Below are 20,076 nucleotides of genomic sequence, written 5' to 3'. Positions count from 1 at the left end.
AACCCCAGCAGCACTGTGGGAATAAGCCCAGCACCATGGCTTGTTCCAGCAGTGACAGCCAAGCACATACAATACCAGGCTTGTTCCCATGGTATAGCTGGGGTTCCAGCACTGCTGCTCTTGCCCAGGCACTTGGGAAAGCCCCCAGTGCAGGGAGGGTCAGGGCAAAAGTCTGTGGGCTGGACGACCCAGCTCTGCAGGCCGTATGTTTGACACCCCTGCTACTGAGCATAGGACAATGCTATCACAGCTGCAGAGAAATCATGTGTGAAGTGCATTCACCAGTTAGATTTTTAGTGTTCACATGGAGAGCTCCTCTTTAAAGGCTAAGTGTCACTCACTCCAGTTCCATTTTATCTCCTGAAACTGTAAATGTAGTAATGCAGATAGAAAAAAGTCTGAAAGGACACAAAGGGACTGAAGATAGGAAATGCAGCCCATTTGTTTTTAAAAAAATAAAGTCACCTTACTTTAAAAACAACATCTTATTAGCTTTATTCCAAGTTATTCCATTGTCATTTGATGAAAAGAGAATAAAAAATAAATAAATAAAACGCCTTTAAACTGCTTAGGATGGGGTGCTTATAGCTGGGCAACCTAAATGACACAAACTGTCTTGGAGCTTCTTGAACCATTTGCTTTCAAATTCTTTGGCTGATGCAGCTACCAAGGATGATAGTGCTGAGGCCTCCATACACTTCACCTCTCCCTGACAGTCCTCCTTCAGTTTTTCTGGAATGAGATCCCCTCCCATAACCTGCAAATGAAATAAAGAGGGAAAAGAGACAGGAATACAATATAGTTACAGACCCATATAGAAACATAGCCTACAAATTGAAACAGGGATGGTACTGGCTCTACATAAGGTTTCCAGCTGTTAACCTATTGCATTTTCCAATAAGTGTGGGACATCGAAAGCCCATGTGTCTGAGTTGCAGGATTCCTCTCGGTTCCTGGCTGTGCTGCAGAGCTGGGATATATGCTACCAAACTGAAGTGAAAAGCCACACTACTAACTGCAAGTACAAAACATAGCTGGCAGCAGCAGCAATATTCTGGTCTCCTGATAAAACAGCAGTCAAGCAGGTGCAAGGGAACATTTTTCCAGTTAGTTTGTAATAACAAATCTGCATATCACTGCCCTCTAGCGGACAGAGTCAGCCCTCTAAAAGGTCTGTCTGTGAAGTGATTTCCTCTTGACCTCAGTAGGCGAGAGCAAGTTACGTAGGTAGTATTGTTCTAGAGCTGAAAGACAGGATTTGTATCCCTCACACTGCCTCGGTGTAACCTCTCTGTGATCACAGCCATGGAATATTTTCCCCAAACTTCTGCAATAATTTATATCAGGGCCCAGCCCACGAAACACTACTACTAAAAGTAAAGAATACTACAGAAAAGCCTCCATTTGTTCTTGGTTTTTTTTTTTAAATAACGAGTTAGATTTCTGAATAAAACTATCTTTGTTTCCACATGTTCTCAGTTTGCTTCATGTTTGCAATTCTCTTTCATGCACTCTCTTTAAATAAAACTGGTGCCCACAAAAAACCAGGACACCTTTTAAGTGTGCCTGCACTGTATCTATAAACCAGTGATTCTCAATGAGGATGCCACAGCACCTTGGGGTGCCTTGAGATCCTTTTGGGGTGCCACCGGATGCCACACTATGTTAGCACTGCTAACATGTATGAACATGATTCATAAGATAAACCTAAAGATTTCAAATAGGAATCCGCAGTGTTAAAAGCATTCTGACCTGTCATGGTTTTTCTGAACTCTTTGCAACAGGAGAAGTGCTCTACTGTTTTTCTGTAGTCAAAAGTTAAGTGAAAACAGAGCTGACATTTTCCACGGTGGGGGAGGGGGGAGGCTCAAGTCTATTGAGGGGGTGCCTTAAGTCTAAAAAGGTTGAGAAACATTGCTAAAAAGTCTCATCTGAAAATGAAATGTGCCCTCACCTCAGTAATCAACAGCAAGGCGTTTTCCTTTAAACCAAAGGATTTTACTTGGTCTTCTATTTCTTGCTGAACTCGTAAATTATTCTCCAAAGCGAAAGAAGACTGTTGTAACTGCGTAAGTTGAAGTAAAAGTCTGAAAGCAGAAAGTCAGTTCAAAGAGGTGACAGCTTTTAAATTATTAAACAGGCAGTGAAATGCCCACACTTTTACATCGTCTTCTTCAAGGGTACGCTGACCAGGGCAGCGCAGGAAGTGTGTCCCCATTACACACTTTGTAGGTTACGCTACATGCAGCACATGTTATGCGCTCAATGTAAAACTCCAGAAGACAGTAGGGTTCATCTCTGCATATAAAGATAAGTATTTTTTTTTTACCATAAAAGCTAGGAACTTAATTTTTAAGAGAAAGCAGCAGATTCGACTCGGAGTTATCTAACCCACAAAACCCAATGCTGGGATGTGGTTCTACAATCTTTCCCAATGGTTCCTGCTTCAAAGGAAGTACTGCAGAATCAGTATCATGATTTACAGGGCAGGTTCTGGCACCCACAAAATTGACTGGGCAAACCCATTTCTTTAAAAGGCCAGTTACAGAAAACAGTAGCATGTTGAAGACTGAACCTCAAACAACTACTGTAAAGAGCCTTCAGGAGAGGGGATATCTAATATCTTTAACCTGTGAGTCCATGACAGCTTGCTTGTACTTAAGTGCTGAATATAGTTTAAAAAACAACTAAAATATTATCTTTATTTACAAAAGATTTTCTTTTTGTTACTTTAGCTCAGTTATATTCTGAGGCAGGACTTTTAGGAGAAGAAAAATCAAAAAGTTTAGTGCAGACTAGAACTAGGTGAGATTTTTTTTAGCCAAATATATGTCAAAAAAGGCAGATTCAAGATAACCAAAACTAGTTGTGAATTTGGCAAATAGTTTTCCAGGGGAAAAAACTGAAAGTTAATTTTTATTAGGAGACACATGATGGTACATGGTATGGGGAATAAAAATACATATCATTCAGAAGAACTGTACACGATGAGGGCAAATCAGTGTTTCTAAGTAACTGAAACTGAACTCTCCAGACTGACACAGGCAGAACAAAACAGTATTGGTCTGAATGCAGTTTTAATATCCCAAATAGTGTTCGATCCACCAAGCCCCTCTAGAACTTAATTAAAAGTCACCTTCTCTTAATTCTAGCACAGTTGGAAATATAAATTATTCAATCCGCTTTTACCACCCTCGAGGGATGGGTATACCTCATCTGTTATAAGGCGTTCACTGTAAACACTTTAAAAGCCCACAATATAGCTTTAACATATTCACTGACAAATTATTTCTGAAAGGCAAGGACAGAAATCATCTGACAAAAACCAGGCTCCATTTAGCTCTTTCAAAGATTATGCTTTAGGTATAGGTTTCTGTTTTTGTGGCAGCAAGAAAAGGGAGAGAGAAATGCTGACACATTTCAGTGCACTCCTGTCAGTCAACTATCACAGGGCTTATTTTTCAGCCTCATCCATTATGCAAATTGGTGTATTATTAAAATTCTCTCTCAAGTATCTAAGCTTCAACCAAATAATGCAGGCTGTAATCCCAGGAGGGAGGTTGGCTATCCCACATTCTTGAGAAGTTCAACTGCTGGAGCCTGAATTCCCAAACTAAAAGGAGCAGTACTATTAAAGCAACAGTATTTTCTGTGTAAATATAGGAAAGCTTCTAAATAAAATTACTTTAAAAAGTATTTTAAAATACAACCTACACCCCTTTAAAGGATGTCACTGAGAAGACTTATATTTTTTGAATTCTTGAGCAGTACCAACATCTTAGGGAACTAAAGCAAACAACCAAAAGCCATGAATGAATTTACTTCCCCCTTCCCATTAAAATATGTGGTTTTCTTTTTGCATCAAACTCATTTTACACAGCAAAGCCAGGCTGGTGAGCTTCATGTCCCAGTTGTCATCCCACAATAAAATGTTACCACACTTGTGTTTCAAACAGTAGAGGTAATCTCTAAATTGCCACTGCAAAATGTTGACAGGAGAGCTGTTTTATACCAGTTTGCCCGAACTTCAGTCCATGGAGTACAAAGCAACCCGTGGTTGCTCTGTGAACATCAGGCCTCGTGTGCCTTTAGAATGTTTTCAATTAAAAGTCTCAGTGATAAGGATGTGTTCTGGTCCACGAGAAAGTGAGAGCTGCGAGTGGTTCCCAGATATTTTAAGCCAGTGAACCAATGTTTTAAACCAAGACCAGGGACACACAACACGCTTATACCACTAATTTTAAGATGTAACTGATCTTAAGGCGGACTGCAAACAATGTCCAGCTCTACAACTGGTACAACTTACTTAAATCTGGAAAAATGAAGGGTAAATCTACACTGGTGTTGGTTACAACCAATATGTGCACGGTGTTTCTGCAGATTATCCTGGGGTTTGCTCAGTTGCTTCTTTCCCTCCACATACAAGCAAGGTGCTTAACAGCTCCTAAATACCTGCAGCAAACATAGGATAGTTGCTCATCCATCCACTCCCAAACTCAGTGTAATTTACACTGGTGTACAAAACTAATGTAAATTAAACCAGTGTAAATGTATCGTGTGTTCAGGCCCCAAGCCTAGATAACACTTGCCTTTAATTATATATTTAGTTACCTTGTTCTAACAAAGGAGGCACATGCCTTTATCCCAACATCTTTCAGTGCTTCCTGTCCACAGGACATAAAGGTGGCATGTTTCACTTTGTTCTGTGGTTTCGATTCTTCCACGGTACAAAAAGATCCTTGTCCTGATTGGTTAGCACTACACGATACAAAATCCACATCCTTTCTCTCTGTAGCACATCTTGACTGAAAATCTTCTTCCCAGCTGTGCAGTTTGGGACACTGAAAGCTAATTTCCTTTCCTGATGAGGTTTCAACAACATGGTTGTTTGCAGCAAAATCTTTGCACTGATTGAGTTTCATTTCTGAAATGAACAACGGAGTCTGCAAAAGGCTCATGTAAGCCTCAGCAAGTAACTTCCAATACCAAGGGTTAAAAATATGCAAAGAGATTAGTTGCTGTAGACATGTGATCATTTCCTCAGTATTTTCCAGATTACAGTATATGGCAAACTGCAGGTTGAGTACAGTTGTTAAATGATCTGTGTTAGTTGCCCAATTCCTCTAGAAACAAAAGATAGCAGATTAAAAGCCAGTATCAGAAAGAACTCAGTCCTCTGTAGCATGGAAATATAACTTTCTGAGCAAGTGATAAACAAATCTCTCCCAAGGCAGCTTTTTTATGATATCCAATTAATTTTGGAAAAAAATTGTCCAGAATATTTTAATTCTGCTAAACCCATTAGGATAAAATGGTATAAACTATCGGCTGAATGGACTTCCCTTGGGGGTGCTTCATACCAACCTGAAAGACAGGCTGAGCCTTGAATTATCTACCTTAGCATTTCATATACTGCCCACCTCAGCTGTATGCAAGTGACTTTTACATAAAATCAGCACTAGCAGTGGTGCCCAGTCTCTGGAACATTTTTCTTTTTGGAGTCAAAACTGTTCTTGGGGGAAGATACTTCTTTGGGGGTCAGTTTGGGAAGTGAACATTTGGAAATAAAAGTGGAACATAAACCGTGAGTGACACTTGTGACACGAAGATACTAATTGTTCATTTACCATCTCTGTTCTTGCAGCCACTATCCCATTATGTTAATTCCGGCCTACAGAGCAGGGCGTGCAGTCCTCTCCAGGACTACCTGCCCACACTGTGAGTGAGCTGCAATAGCTTTGTGGAGCAATGCCTCGGTTTCTAAAGAAAGCACATACCTACGGTAACACCTCCCTTCCAAACACTGAGATCAAAGAGGGGTCTAATAAATGAAGAAAGTTTTTTCTGAAGAACAGCACATGCAGAAAGAGGACAGAGCCTAGCTATGTATGGGGGAAAGGATGCACAACTAACCAGTTTTTCTGCAATATCCAGAGCCTCCTGGTGCCTTCCTAGGTGAGCTAAACACCGAGCCTGGCCCTCTTGGACATCTCTTCTCATCGCAGTATTACTGGGAGGTAACAGCAGCAGACAGCTGGAATATTCAGCCAGAGCTTTCTAGAAGGCAGTTTGCAAATGTAAAAGTTAAATGAAAAAGCAACAGGAAACAGGGCTGAGCAGGAGTAAAATAATAATAAAAAGGACAAAAAGCTACAACCAGAAGGGATTTGAAGACCACACAAGGAGGACTCAGGTCAAGCCTCAAAACTACTGCTAAGTTACCAATGAAGTCTAGAGGGACTTAAGAGTGTCTGGGCATGCACAGGTCTGCTTGTGGGCATGCCTGGAACTGCCTAAGTCTTGCTTATGCTGAGTATTTATGCCATGCTCCTCCATCTCCCTCCCCTTTGGGTTCACAAACACAAGGCACCTGTCTTACCAAGGGACCTGGGCCAACTGCACCAGGCCCTACACAAGAGACAACCAGAGAACCTTCCTTTTACTCAGTAGCTCAGCCGTTAGGCTGCCAATGCCAGGAGAGAGAGAGACTGGTGTTTAAATCTCTCCTCTCACCAAGGGGATCTCAATCTGATTTTACCACCTCTCAAGTAAATCCCCTAAATCACCAAGTGAGGGGTTACTCTAGGGTAGGCTGCTCTAAATGGCTCCTGTTGGGGCTGCTCCACTTTGCAGAGAATGATTTAACATTCCTTGGACCAGAGAGGTGAGCCTGAGCAATAGTACTGTACAGCATGGTGATTAGGGCACTCACCAGGGCTCCAATTAACATTTAAGTATTTCACAGCTAGTCTGTACTGAAGCAGAGACTAGAATCTAGGTCTTTCCCCTTCCCCACTCCCCTCTTCTCATCAGTAGACCAGGGGTGTCAAATTCATCTGGCTCGGCAGGCCAGATGAGTAGCACAGATCCAGTCCCTGGACCAGAACTTGCCAAAAGACCACCTCCCTCCCTGGATGGCAGGTTCCAGCACCCAGGGTGCCCACTCTCGGGCCCGCACTGCACCTGATGCCAATTCCGGCCGGTCTGGGATCTGCACTACATGTGGATGCCAGACCAGTTGTGTGTGGCGTGGGTCCCAGACTGGCTGGGGCAGGTGTCGCGTGCTGCACAGCTCCCGGAGCAGCCACGTTGGGGCTGCCCAGGCCCTGAACACATGGGCAGTCCAGCAAGTGCTACATGTGGCCTGTAGGACTGCCCTGGGATCCAGGAGCAGCACCCGGGGCACGATGACATGGTCCCATGAGCCGTATCATTGATATTCCTGTAGCAGACTATATAGAGTACTGGTAGCCTCTCTCTCTCCAAATACCTCGTTATTTAATACAAAAACAAGCAGAATGCTTGCGACAGGCAGAATTAAGAGCAACTCGCCAACAAGAGGACCTGGGGCTCTGACTGGCCTGGAGGTGGGCCAGGGCAAGTGAGCCAAAGGTCCCAGTGGGGGGATCACACCCAAAGGGGGATCAGTTCAGGGAGCCCGGCATGAGGGCGGAAGAGGCTGCCTGACGGGAGGAATCCAGGTGGGGTTCAATAGGAGGATTCTGGAGCCCAGTGATTTATGAGACTATCTAGATGCTATCTGCAAGGCTTGGGCTGTGGTGTAGGGGAGGCTGCAGATAGCACCCCCTGGCATTTGGGCATGAAATGGACAGCCTTCTGCTTAATTAACATCAATTAATTAATTTTAACAAGGCATGGCGGGCGAGAATGCGGGTGGTTGGCCCAGGAACAGGTGGGCAGGCCACGGCGAGACCGGCCCTGAGCAGGCCCCGTTACAGAGCTGTTGGGACCTATCCCCTCTGGCAAACGAGGGAGGTGGCCCTGAGTAACTCGCATTCTGGCCCAGTGCTCTAGCCCAATAGTTCAACTTTGTTAGACTCCTATTTCCTATTTGAAATCTCATGGCTTATTTTATGAATTACAGGCAGGTGTCTGTACACCTAACAGTGCTAAATATTGTATGACCCCCTGTGGCACGCTTGAAAGGATCTCATGGCACCCTAGGGTGCTTCTGTATGCCTGCCTGAAAATCAGTGCTGTAGCCACAAAGCTTTCTCTAGCAGGTAGAGCGTGCAGTCAGTTCCATTTAAAGTTTGGAGCCCTACCCACTTAAGGGCTTATCTATTTTAAGTCTTATCTATTTGCCTCAAGGACCACAGAAACAAAGCTCTCCGTGTACAGAGTAAGATCGCACTTTGCCGTACAAGCCTGCTGAGCACTGGTAAAAAGGGAGGTACCTGAAAGGCTCGCTGCCGGTAGGCCAGATCACCGCAGAATTTCTTGGCAGTCAGAATATCAACGTCATCCTTGCAGTCGGATGCCTCGCAGAACCACTGAAAACGTAAAACAAAACGTTCAAGTATCTACTAGAAAATGAACCAATGATTTTTCACTTGGCTACTGTGAAAACAACTGATGAAAAAAACTGTCTGTGGACTGAAATGTGGGTGATATGCCACACTGGCCCTTCCAGGTGCGCCCCATACTTAAAATCTCCATCACTAAAAATAAAAAGGCAGCATGGAGCCTAAGAGCACACAAGAGGCACACCCAAAGCTAACTGCAAACGCAGACGGCATGAGGGTGAATCCGCTCATGCAGACTCTGCTGGTGCTTCCGGTACCCGCATCCGCTCATGTGTGCTGGCCCCACGGCGCAGCAAGCGGCGCAGGCTTTGCCCCATTGTCCTCCGAGTGAGCCTGGGGAGACAAGAAGCCAATCCCTTCCCCTTTGCCTGGGGCAGCGCTGTGTCAGGGGGACCGGCTGGTTATCTTCCACACTGCGCTCCTACGCCTTTCCCCGACAGACCACTGCCACCTCCCACGCGCGTTCAAGGCCCCTGCAGCCACGGCTGAAGCAGGGCAGGGCCCCTCGGCCTGACGGACACCAAGAAAAGCCAGAGGGAGCTTCCCGGTGTGATCCCAAACCCTTGGCCTGGGGAACCAGTGGGATGAGGAAAAAGGTTGCTCAAGAGGGAGAGGAGTTTTTCCTCCACAAATGTAAGTTTATTCAGCACGTAAGAAACGCACGGGTTACTTTCTTTGCTTCCCATCCAGTTGATCGGACGGTTGAAGCCGTGCGGGGACGCGGAGGGACGTGCTCCAGGCGCCCTTCAGTCCTTCTAGTTCAACGACCCTTTGTTTTTAAACGGCTTTACGCCTTCTCTGTTCTCTGCCTATTTGTGACTCTGACAACTACTGGTGGTGTAAGATGCCGACACCACCCCTTCTTTACTGCATTTTTCTACAACCAGCCATGCATCGACGCCCCCGTGCCCCACGCGCCCGGACCTGCCTTTCCCATGGCACACCGCCCTCCCTGCCTTTCCCCCCTGCTCTCACGATGCTGCTGCTCGATCCCAGCACGTGGAAGGGCCGGCACTAAAAGAGCCCCTCCCCCACCCCACCCCACCCCAGGGAGAGGCCCCTCCTGCCCCTCCCCCAGAGCCCCCGCCCGGGCGGCCCTGCGCTGACCCGGGGCTCGCAGCGCCTGGCGGTGTAGGCCGGGCCCCGGGGGCCGCCGCGGCCGCGGTCCCTGCTGGGGGCGAAGAGCGAGTCCTCGAAGGCGAAGCCGAGCGGCGGCTCCATCCCCCAGCCGGTCCTCCCGGCCCGCCGAGGAGAGAGGCAGAGCGTCGCGGCTGCTCGCTGCGGGCAGGAGCGAGGCGGAGGCCGAGGCCAGAAGGGCCAGTTCTTGACCATAGAGAGGGGAGGCGGCGGCAGCTAGAGCGTCGCGCCGCGGAGCGCCCGCCGCAGCCATTTTGGATTGGGGCACGGCGGGGAGGAGTGGCCTGCCCAGCCCCGCCCCGAGCACGCAACCCGCCTCCACCCTGGGGACTACAGCTCCCGGCACGCCCCGCGCTCGGCGCACTGTGCACTGGGAGCTGTAGTCCCCAGGGAGGGGGTGCAATCACGTGACTCCGATTTGGGGGCGGGGCTAGAGCTGTGTGTGCCCCCCAGGAAATGGTGCCATTTTCCCGCCACGGGGGCCCAGTTTGTGTCCTTTCGAAGGAATAAGAGGGTACTAATGTGAGCAAAAGGCTCTGGCAGTCGCAAGGAAACCACGTCTGCCTGGCGTTGCTAAATGCGCTTGCAGGCTTGGTCGAAAACACGGTCCAGCCGTCTGGACTGCCGGTGCCACCCACTGGAAAATCGGGCGTTAGATTAGATGTAGTCTTACGCAGAGTTGAGATGATGGGTTGGACAGGCTGGCGCTGTGCTGAGGCAAGCGGCTGGATGAAATGACCTCCGGAGGTCCCGTCCAGGCTGACTTCTCCTTGGCTGGGTGTGCCGGGGTCGATCATAAAACTGATTAAAAAATAAGACTTCAAAATAAATTGTTGGGCTCTTCCAGGCTTCCTGTCTGGGTTTCACATTGTTAAGCTCTGGCTCCGAATCAGGGGGAGCAGCGACTTTGTGTTGTATGTAAACTACGGCTTTCTTCAAAAAGCATGACTGTAAACGCTAAGGTTTAAAGAAAACGACCAAGCAGCCTAGGATTGTTAACAAAAATGCAACAGTTGGGAACCGTGAACAAAAGCTGATGAATGTGCATATTGCAAAAACCCGCAGTACTTAAACGTATGCTCAACACTTGCACGAGCCTTTAAGCACGCACAGGAGAAGTCGCATGGAAGCAAATGGGTCTACGGTGAAATAAAGCATAATCTGTACATCTTACATACACTCCCCTCTTAGCCACGTGTCATTTGGGTTTGTTATTTTTAAATCTTCACTGCGTTCATTATCTTCAGACTAGAGGATTTCTAGGTCTCAACTTGATCCTCAAAGCAAACTCAAAGAAGTCATTTTTTAAATTATAAATGTTTCTGTCATCATGTCAGTTTTAAACACGCACACCTACACTTTTATGCACAATATATTTCTAAATGCCTGTGTGATCTAGACAGACAAGGTTCTTTGGGTGAATCTGATATCTTTTATTAGACCAACTTAAATAGCCGGGGGGGGGAAATTAGCAAGCTTTCGGGTTTAAAAACTCTTCATCAGGCTGAGGAAGTCTCTGTATGATCTAGATATACTTGTCAAATGTGCATAACTCCAGTCAGTCAAGATGTTTTACCTCTTCATCTGTAGCATAAATCCTTTCATGATGTCAAGCTTGAAAAAAAGAAGTGAGATTGGAAAAAAAAAAACAAAGCCATAGGAACTGCATTTTCTCTCTCTGAACACTGCTGTCAGGAGATTTTTCAAACTTCAAAAATTCAGTATTGGTCTGTGACCAAGCATAAGAAGTGTCATGCCTTAAAGGTGAATTTGCCTGCAAAAGTGTGTGTGTGAATAGCAGGAGCTAAATTGGTAACATTTTGTCATCTGCAGTTAGAGCAATTAAGGGACTACTACAACAGAAGCTAGAAGAAAGGACTTCGGATTGAACTTCAGTATCATTGTTTCCTTTTCCTTAATACAGCAATATACGTGCCTTAGAAAGAGATGCCATATTTTTATAAGATAGGAGGAAAAAAAATACTTACCTAACAACTTTCCAGAATACAGTGAGGCTAAAACAACAGGTCACTTGCATCTGCACTCCTGCATCTCTTCAAGAGGAGGCTTGACAATCACCTGGCTGGGGTTGTCTGACCTCGGTCCCCTTTCCTGCCAGGGTCAGGGGGTCGGACATGATGATCCATTAGGTCCCTTCCGACTCTATAATCTATGAATCGATGCATTTAACTTCCTGAAGCTTCTCAAAATCCTCTTTGCCATGGTCTTTGTACGATAAACAAAGCTCTACAAATCAACTCTAGTTTTTACGCAGAAAAATCAAGCAGTTCTTCATGAAATCATGTAAAAAGGAACACTTGCCCCAAAATCTAATATACAAAGTTTTAAGGTGAGTTTTCAGCTTCCAGTGGTATCACTTTCCCTCTGCTGACAGTACCCTGCTGGATATGCGGCATATGGCCACAAGGTTTTCTAGCTGTCCCCACACCATCTCCCTGAATGACTTGAGCTAGATTGACCCAAACACCGTTGCTGACATAGCTAACCCCCCTGCAATAGATGTAGCTGTGTTGGATTCTTAACAACCTCCTAGTCAACCTCACTCTGCCAGGACAACTTTGTAGCATGGACCTGGGCAAAAGCCAGGAGGGTTTATTATTCTTATTATTAATATTATCATTGTTGTTATTATTGTCATGTCTGCATTTGGCAGCTAGGCCTCCTGGGTGTGGAGATCTGTCTGCATTGACTGAATGCACCAAGAGAGAAGAGCATCTGCTTCCCCCTTCTGGAAGAGTAGCTGTGAACTTTGAATTCTGCCAACTTCTCCTCCCCAAGAAGTACATTTTCACATCTCAACTCTAGTTTTATCCTGGACCCCCTGGAACCCTCTCCTGCAAAGAAATGTTAGCGTGTGAGAGCATTTAATTCCTGCTCCCTTCAGGACTGGGGTTGCATTGCTACACAGTCTAACCCAACAAACAGAGCACCGGAGTCCGGAAAGTCCAGTAAGAACAAACAGCAAGAAGGAAAATGAGTAATCAAAGTGAAATGTGGAGCTAGCCCAAACTAAAACACAAAGTGCAGGATATTCCCCGGAGCAACTCCAAGAGCAGCCACTTGGCTGCCAACTTGGATTGCAGAGTCCTCCAGAGTTCAGGGTTTGAGCCACGTTTGCCTCCAAGGATACCAGCGTGGTCTGCAAATTACCCATTTTGCAATGCAGAAATCCTGTCAGTTCACAGAGAGCTCCTTTGTCTGGGAAACGATAGCACAGCAGTAATTCCCAAGCACCACGTAGGGGGCCTCACAGCTGTCTGCACTGCTTGAGTCAGGGCCTTGAGTCATAAGTCTGGGATAGAACAGCCTGTTTTCCCTCTTTCACCAGCAGGCAGTTTAAAGGTTTCTGGAGGACTAATGACAGCCATAGGAAAGGACAGCTTATGGGGTTCCTCCCAATTTCACCTATCAGTGGCCAACCACCGGTGTGACTCCGCAAGTAGAGCCCCAAGACCTTGTCTACGCTGACCTCAGTCGAGTTCTGGGGCGGGCAGCCGCAGCCACCATTGCCAAGTCAGTACAGCGTCTGCACCGACCATATGTTTGTGGCAGCTCTGTATGGTCTCCTTGCGGCAGCCTTGCCGCCAAAGTGCTCTCTGGGGAAAACAGTGCTCTAGCATCTACCTCAGGAAAGGGGAACAGGTGCCATGTAAAAGGAAACCAATGTCCTAAGCTTCCTGGAAAAATAAGACAATGTAGAAACTAACACCCGAGGCAGAAGGGGAGGGATCAGTCAAAAGACCCTGCAAGAAGAATGAATACTGAATAGCAGCATCACAGAAGTCTATGGTGTGCCGGGTTCAGAATTGTACAAGGATCTGCGCTCGGGTAAAACACAGATCTTGTTTCTCTCTTCCTGGTTGTCCAGCATGGAGGGTTTGGCTTTATCAAACCATCCTATTTCAAGGGTCCTGGAAAGCAAAAAATAAAGGGGAAAACACATTAGCAGGGGATTATGCAAAAGAAAGCTTAAGAAGTACTACTGCAGACAGAAGAAGCCAGAATCGTTATAGGAAATCCTTATGTGGATTGGTGAAGAGCAGCTATCTACAAAATGCAGTTCATTTTCCCAGTCCGCCTTAAAGCATGATAGCCCCTCAGACCCGCTGTCAGCCACATTAACTAGGTCATAATCCTTCTCCCTCGGGCCTCACAAAACCCAATAAAGTCATCCTTACCTAAAGAGTGCACTAAACACAGATGGTTTTAGCTGCTAATGTGCTTTGCAGCTATTTTCTGTCTACTGAGATAAATGGCGAACAAACTAAACACACCCCTGGGTTCAACTATCTGAACAAGAACATGATTGAAAAGAGAGAAAAAAAACAACTTATTGGAAGGCGAGTCTACAGAGATCAGCTGCCTAAGAGCACCAGTTTTTGTGCACAAGTCTTCTGCACCAGCGTGAATCAGCTCTGAGCAGCTTCATTCAACCACAGGTCCAACAAATACAAATGATTGCTCAGGGTGAAAGCTGTCTAGGAGGGCTGTGTTGAATCACTGCCTTTGGGCAAGTACTTTGCCCCGAAGGCCTGTTCCCTTCTCGCTGAAAAGCTTTTCATACCCACTGAGAGTATGTCCAGCTGGAGATGGATTAAAAATGAACTTGGGTAGTGACTCAGACCATCTTCTTTTGGGACATGGAGTCCTTTCGAGGTAGCCATGCCGGGGCAACTTTAAACCTAAGCTGTAGCTACATTCACTGAACTAGACTGTCTTTTCTGCTACATTGGCTTTGCTTCTTCTCTTTAAAGGACACAGTTAAACATAAAATTAAAAACTTAAGGTAAAAGTAGTTCGGGGCAGTGTACCCGCCCCGGGTCACCGTAACAGCTTTTGTGGTTTTACAGTCAGTTCCCTTATGTGTAGGGTGAAATGGGCTAGCACATCAAGGGAGACAATTAAACTGGCTGCGTGTGTTATTCTCCACTGCTTTGAGCCATCTACAGTTATTTACAGTGACGGAAAGCAAAGTATAAAATGCTGCCACAACTGGAGTACAATGTTTTAGACTCATCTTGCATAACGATAACATGAGATGCAAAGCAAAAATCGAGTGCTGTCAAATGTACAAAAGTGAACAAAACACAGAAATAAATCATGCCTTTTCTCTCATCAGTTTCCTTTCCTTGGTCTTAGGGGGTCACTTACAGCAGTAAGTTAAAAAAAATATATCAGTTGGCATTGGGATTTGTAAATTGATTTAAGGGGCAGTTCAGCAACCAGCGAATGTGACAAGACGTCCCTTAGGCCCAGTTTCGACACCAATAGGATTCATGTGTGTGCGGGATCAGAATCTTACCAGGTACTGTTTTAAAGTCCATCTTTAAAGTATCCTCTTAAAGGTCCCACCTGTATTTTGACCTCGTTTTATTAGACCATCTCTGTTAAGCATCCTTTTGTGTTAGTCTCTTAAGACAGGCTTCACTGTAATTCTTTTTATAATTCTTTGATTTTCATTTAAGAAAACAGAAAATCACTAAAGAGAATTACTACTGAATGCTGACCTTTATTATGCACTCAAAGACACAAATCAACTGGGTGAGACAGATTTTTTCCTTTTTTTTTTTTTTTTTTGGTCTCTTTTGCTCTGTCAAATAAATATTTTAAGCTAGCAAACATCAGATCAGCATTAAGCATTGAGCCTGTGAGGAAAGACACACTAAGTATTATTTACATCTATAGATGAGTCAAACATTATTGCAATGGAAACAGATCATATAAATATATTTATACGGCTTCATTTTACAATCTCTGAAACACAACAAATCGGTTCAACAATTGAAAATGTTAAGAAACTGTTGTCGAAGAGACTGAAGACCATAGTCAGCCATGGTTAAAAAAAAAAAACTGCACATGGAACAATTTTAACATTACACTACAGAGTGCTGTGTGGAATAGAAAAATAAAGCAGTGCACTTAATTTCTGAATATTTTGCATTGTTGAAAAATAGTAACTGACAGTCATATGATAACCAAATGGAAAAAAAATCCAACCCACAAAGCCAGCTGGTCTGTTATGAAAATATCAACGAAACTACAGCAGTTTGGAATCACTAATAAGGCTAAAATTAAAATAAAAAAGGTAATTGTTTATAAAAAAGGAAAGCAGCATGCATATCCAAAGGCTCTTCAGGAACTCTTCCACTAGCTGACAAGCGCTCAAGTAAGAACAAGCGTTTTTACACGGTAACTTTCCATGAACTGTGCGAAACATTTGGGCTGAACAACAGGCGTCCAAGACCTCCTATGCCTGATCTACAGGGATTTGTACTGGCATAGCTATTTCAGTCGGTGTGAGGGTTTTTCTTAAATGATACAACTCATATTGTGGATGCAGTTTTATTGGTAAAAAGGTGCCTTGAACTGGAATAGCTTCTTTCCTTCTCCCAGCAGGAATGATTATATTGCTCTGAAGCACCTTTATGCAAATATAGCTGGGCCCACATTAGGGAGTTGACCCACTTTCATTATATTGGTAAGAGGTGCAACTTGTGTGCTTAGGCAAGCTTGATTAGACAACCCCAGAGCTCACACTGACTCCAACTGGGAGGTTGAATGAGCGTAAGGTAAGCAGGCTTTGCCCTAGAGCTATTTGTACATGAGTAGAGCCTGAAATGGAAAATGCTCATTTCTCTTAAGGAAAAAGCACGTTTGAAAAACACTCTTGTAATCACAAAGAGGGCAATACAGCAAGGAGTTGTGTTCAATTGCCAATGCCTTTCACAAGGAACTGGGATGCCTTAGTTCTCCCTGTGCTCCAAAATGATTTTTTAATAAAATGCAAGAACATCTGCCTTAATAAAAAAAATGTCCAGGGACGTTCAGGCCTGCTGATATGACAAAGGAGCAAATGTCAAACAGTTTAATTAACCTGCAAGTGAAGAGCTAACCTTTTACTGGCTGCTTAACCAGTCCAGCCTTCCAAATTTGCGACATCTTGTAAACGAGTGAAATTCAATTGAGTGAAGAGGGGGAACCATGCTAATGAAAGGGCTGGACTGCCACATGCTTATACAAATACATTTCCTGATTTCCATAGATCCTTTAAAAACACGCACACTCAGTAAGGAGATCTTTATTCCATTATTTTTGTTCCAAATTTTTGGTACAAAGTTTAGTTTTTTAGAAGTTCCTTCAGTGTTGTCTCTTCTGCCAACTTCTTTCAGGCTTTTATTTCCTTCTCTGTGTTATTTTCTTTATCTCTTGAAGCAAAAGCAAAAAAGCTTCTACTGAAAGCAATCATGGCAATATTACAAATATTTTTAACAGCAGCATCCATTCATGTCTTCTCAAAAAAAAATAAAAAAAAATCTAAAGACAGAATCCATACCACTACCAAAAGTTTAGGTTTGTAATATTGAGACATACGCTGCATTCCCAGGAAAGTGTAAGTTGTACAATATTATGCACAACAACCTTCAAAGCTTGTGCAGAGCTTGATAAATAAGACACAGAAATATCAGTTATGTTTACTGTTTCTAAGAACTTTTACTCTGTAAAATGTTTGGTCACTCAAAGCTATAAGCTTAATCACATATCAAAGAACACAGGCAATAAAGCCCATCTTACTAGAACATACAGTATTAAGCCAGACAAAATATAAGAGGACAAAAATCTAGTGGTCACTGAAGCCCCTTCAAAAAAGGTCTAAACAGAAAGTTTCCATCATGTATTAGAATAAAAATGTGCTGTATTAAAATCTGGATTTTTTTTTACAAGTTGTCTTTTAATCAGTCTTCTATTTACAGTGCAGAACTCCTGCCAACTGCAGTAGTTTCACTTTGGCACAACACTAAGTTCCAATCCTTTTGAGTATTCAATCCTGTGTGTGTCCAAAAATGTTCTTGGTTTCACGAAAGATTAGGCCCATTCACAGTAAACCAGATATCTTGAACTTTTCAAGAATTGCTTCCCCTTCGCCTCTTGGGCAGCTACAAAGGAAAGACACCATAAGCTACTATATCACTCAAGAGAAACCCTTCATTCTACAAACACAATTACTTCCTTTGACATCGTAGACATATATCACATGGGATTGCTTCAGACTGTTTGCCTCTTTAAACCTTGCTGATATTTAACTAATCCCTTTCTTTATATTTTAAATACACTACAATGCATTAACTTAAGTGCATTTCACATGTCAAATGAGAAACTTAAATATATTGCAGTTACGGAAAAATGCAAAGCTCCATCACTTATGTAAACTAGACAGATACCTGGTATCTCTCCTGTGCACATGAAGAGCAGCATCCAGTGCAGTGTATACGATATGCAATATAATATAATATTATATAATAATATAATATGCCTTTGCAGCACAGGCAATTTGCTTTTAGTATTTTATTATACAAGCTACAAATATGCCCATAGTAGCCTACTAGATACAGTTGGAAACAATTTTTAAACTGGGACTAGGGGAGAATGCTATTATGAATTCATAATGTTGCAGTCGTATTTTGTCACACCATAGATGATGTTACAATATGAAATTTCATATTATTTTAGTAGCTAACATAGGGGGAAAGTTTCTTAGAATACATCTGATCTTGAAGTGTGTAAGGAAACATTTTGATCAAAATATTAGACCACAATTTTACATTACTGTGCTGCGATAGACAAAATCCTACATGTAGCACCTTTGCCCTAAAATGCTTTACAAACTAAAATTGGAACAGAAGCCGGAGTATTTTAATCAGGAATCATTTCATCCACCTATGTAACAGAATATGGGAGTAGTCTGACAGGACAAAATACCACAGAGCAGTGTGGGACAGAAAAAGAAAACAAATACCTTATCCAACCACTGCAAGGGGAGTTCAGGAAGACAAAATGCAATGATTGACGCTAGAATTTGGTCAGGCATTAGGGTTCAATTCACTCCAAACTGATAAAATAGTGCCAAAGAATCTCTAATGGCCACTCTGCAGCCTTGAGAATTTCATTTCAGACCAAACTGCCAAACGTTTGTACCCAAATGGACTACCGAGTCCCTGCTGGTCTTCTCCCATCTCTAGTTTCTATGATCCTCCCGTTTTGAACAACTTCCAATACATTTATTGATCTCTTTCATCACTATTATTAGTGATGAAATTATTATTATTTCTTGTAGTATCTCACGCTTATAAGACCTGCCATATTTGAACAACTTCCAGTACATCTGTTGAACTTTATTGATCTCTTTAATAAAGCCCAATTAAAGCCAGAACAGTCAATATTATTTCACTAAAGCTCCCTGCTTTTACGTTTCTAGATGAGGGCTTAGATATTAGCAAGATGGCAGCTTGAATATTTGCCTTTTCTCACTGGGAGATATTATGAGTATATCCAGATATGATAGTGGAGTCGGATGGCTGACCCCAGCCAGCCTATTTTGATCTGAAAGAACAAGAAATGTTTTATTGTTTTGGCTACTAAGGGAAGTAGATTTCTACTGGAGAGTGGAAAAGGAAACTTCTCCAAACTTCCCTTCTCAAAGGGCTTGCGATCAGACAGGTCCATCCTGATTGCCAGGGGAGGCTGGATTGAACCCCCTCGCACCAGCACTCCTGAGACAAGTTATTCTAAAGATATCAAATGCTTTCAAATGAAGTGAGCTGCTTCCAGAGTACTCCAGGGATTCCCCCATCAAGCAGCACAGTGGACCACCAGCTCACCGTGGCATCAATTCCTATCTTTTACTGTATGTCTTTCTCCATTCTGGCCTCGAAACTTCTTTTTCTCGCATCAGCTGAGTTTCAAAAGCAGGAGTAACTAGCATAATCGAATCAGATATTCTTGGCAGGAGCAGAAGAGGAAAAGAAAGGAGGAAATGTTAGTTGTGCATTTGTTCCCTCCCATTCAAATCCCAGGTGAATTCTAAAGCAATGGCTCTTAATCTTTCTCTTGGACAAATCCACTTGTTACCCATGCTGAAGTTTTCGGTTGCATCAAATAATTTTCTGTCTCCCATTCAATGATACATACTTTAAAGCCAATACACAGAGCCTAGGTGACTTAAGAGGTTAACAGTTCAACCTCACCAGAGTCAGAGAAAGTACATGTGAAGGGGCTTTGTCTACGTCTGGAAATTTCCCAGAATAACTACTCCACAATCATTATTCATAACAATTATTTGAATATAAGCCCCACGTGGACACTCTGCTCCAGAACAAGAATTGCTTTTTTCTCATATAGCTTAATCCAAGGGGATAATTATTTCAGAAGAGCTATTTTTGTAAATTTATTAGTGTAGATAAGCTGTGAAAGTAAGGCAGCAGCAACGTATTGCAGGTTTGAACAGTGGGATTCTGGAGCCACTGCTGTAAAGTACAGCATGTTTCCTGCTTCGCACCAGTCTTTGCGACAATTACAGGTAGCAACTGAAGCAATGTCAGACAATCCTGCAGTGCCAGCAAAATATCGACACAACTGAGACAAAATCTCACATTGGCTGTGTGAGATCATAGAAGCCTCCATGAAAACAAGCATCAATAATCAGTGCAAATGTACAAGTGCTGCACAGAGTAAAAGAAAATGGTAATTATTTCTTTTAAAAAGAGCACGTGAGCGAATAAGGCCAGTTATAACCAGTGCTCAGAGTACTGTACAC

At 43.6% G+C, this 20,076-nt stretch overlaps 2 protein-coding genes across 6 annotated transcripts in view; both read right to left on the bottom strand.

Moving 5' to 3' along the window:
- Positions 1–466: 466 nt before the first annotated feature.
- On the bottom strand, positions 467–9,681 carry C3H8orf76 (chromosome 3 C8orf76 homolog). Its single transcript, XM_014603856.3, has 6 exons — positions 9,435–9,681; positions 8,199–8,294; positions 5,914–6,057; positions 4,612–5,123; positions 1,955–2,087; positions 467–757 (listed from the first exon to the last, which is right to left on the bottom strand). The coding sequence occupies exons 1-6, from the start codon at positions 9,657–9,659 to the stop codon at positions 569–571; spliced, it is 1,299 nt and encodes a 432-aa protein (XP_014459342.2). The 5' UTR covers positions 9,660–9,681; the 3' UTR covers positions 467–568.
- Positions 9,682–15,195: 5,514 nt separating this feature from the next.
- ZHX1 (zinc fingers and homeoboxes 1) overlaps positions 15,196–20,076 on the bottom strand; it is a 40,865-nt gene continuing 35,984 nt past the window's right edge. For 3 of the 5 annotated variants that reach the window (XR_009460633.1, XR_001372962.3, XR_001372963.3), the window contains 2 exons: positions 19,142–19,261; positions 15,196–17,419 (listed from right to left, as the gene is read on the bottom strand). The gene's annotated coding sequence lies outside the window, so the exon portion shown is untranslated. The remainder of the gene's footprint in view (positions 17,420–19,141; positions 19,262–20,076) is intronic. The other 2 variants (XR_002092885.2, XM_014603862.3) reach the window with 1 other exon arrangement.

This window comes from Alligator mississippiensis, chromosome 3 (genome assembly GCF_030867095.1).
Source record: "Alligator mississippiensis isolate rAllMis1 chromosome 3, rAllMis1, whole genome shotgun sequence".
In the NCBI taxonomy this organism is placed as follows: Eukaryota; Metazoa; Chordata; order Crocodylia; family Alligatoridae; genus Alligator; species Alligator mississippiensis.
Note: the sequence above shows the minus strand (reverse complement) of the source record. Positions and strands in the feature narration are given on the sequence as shown.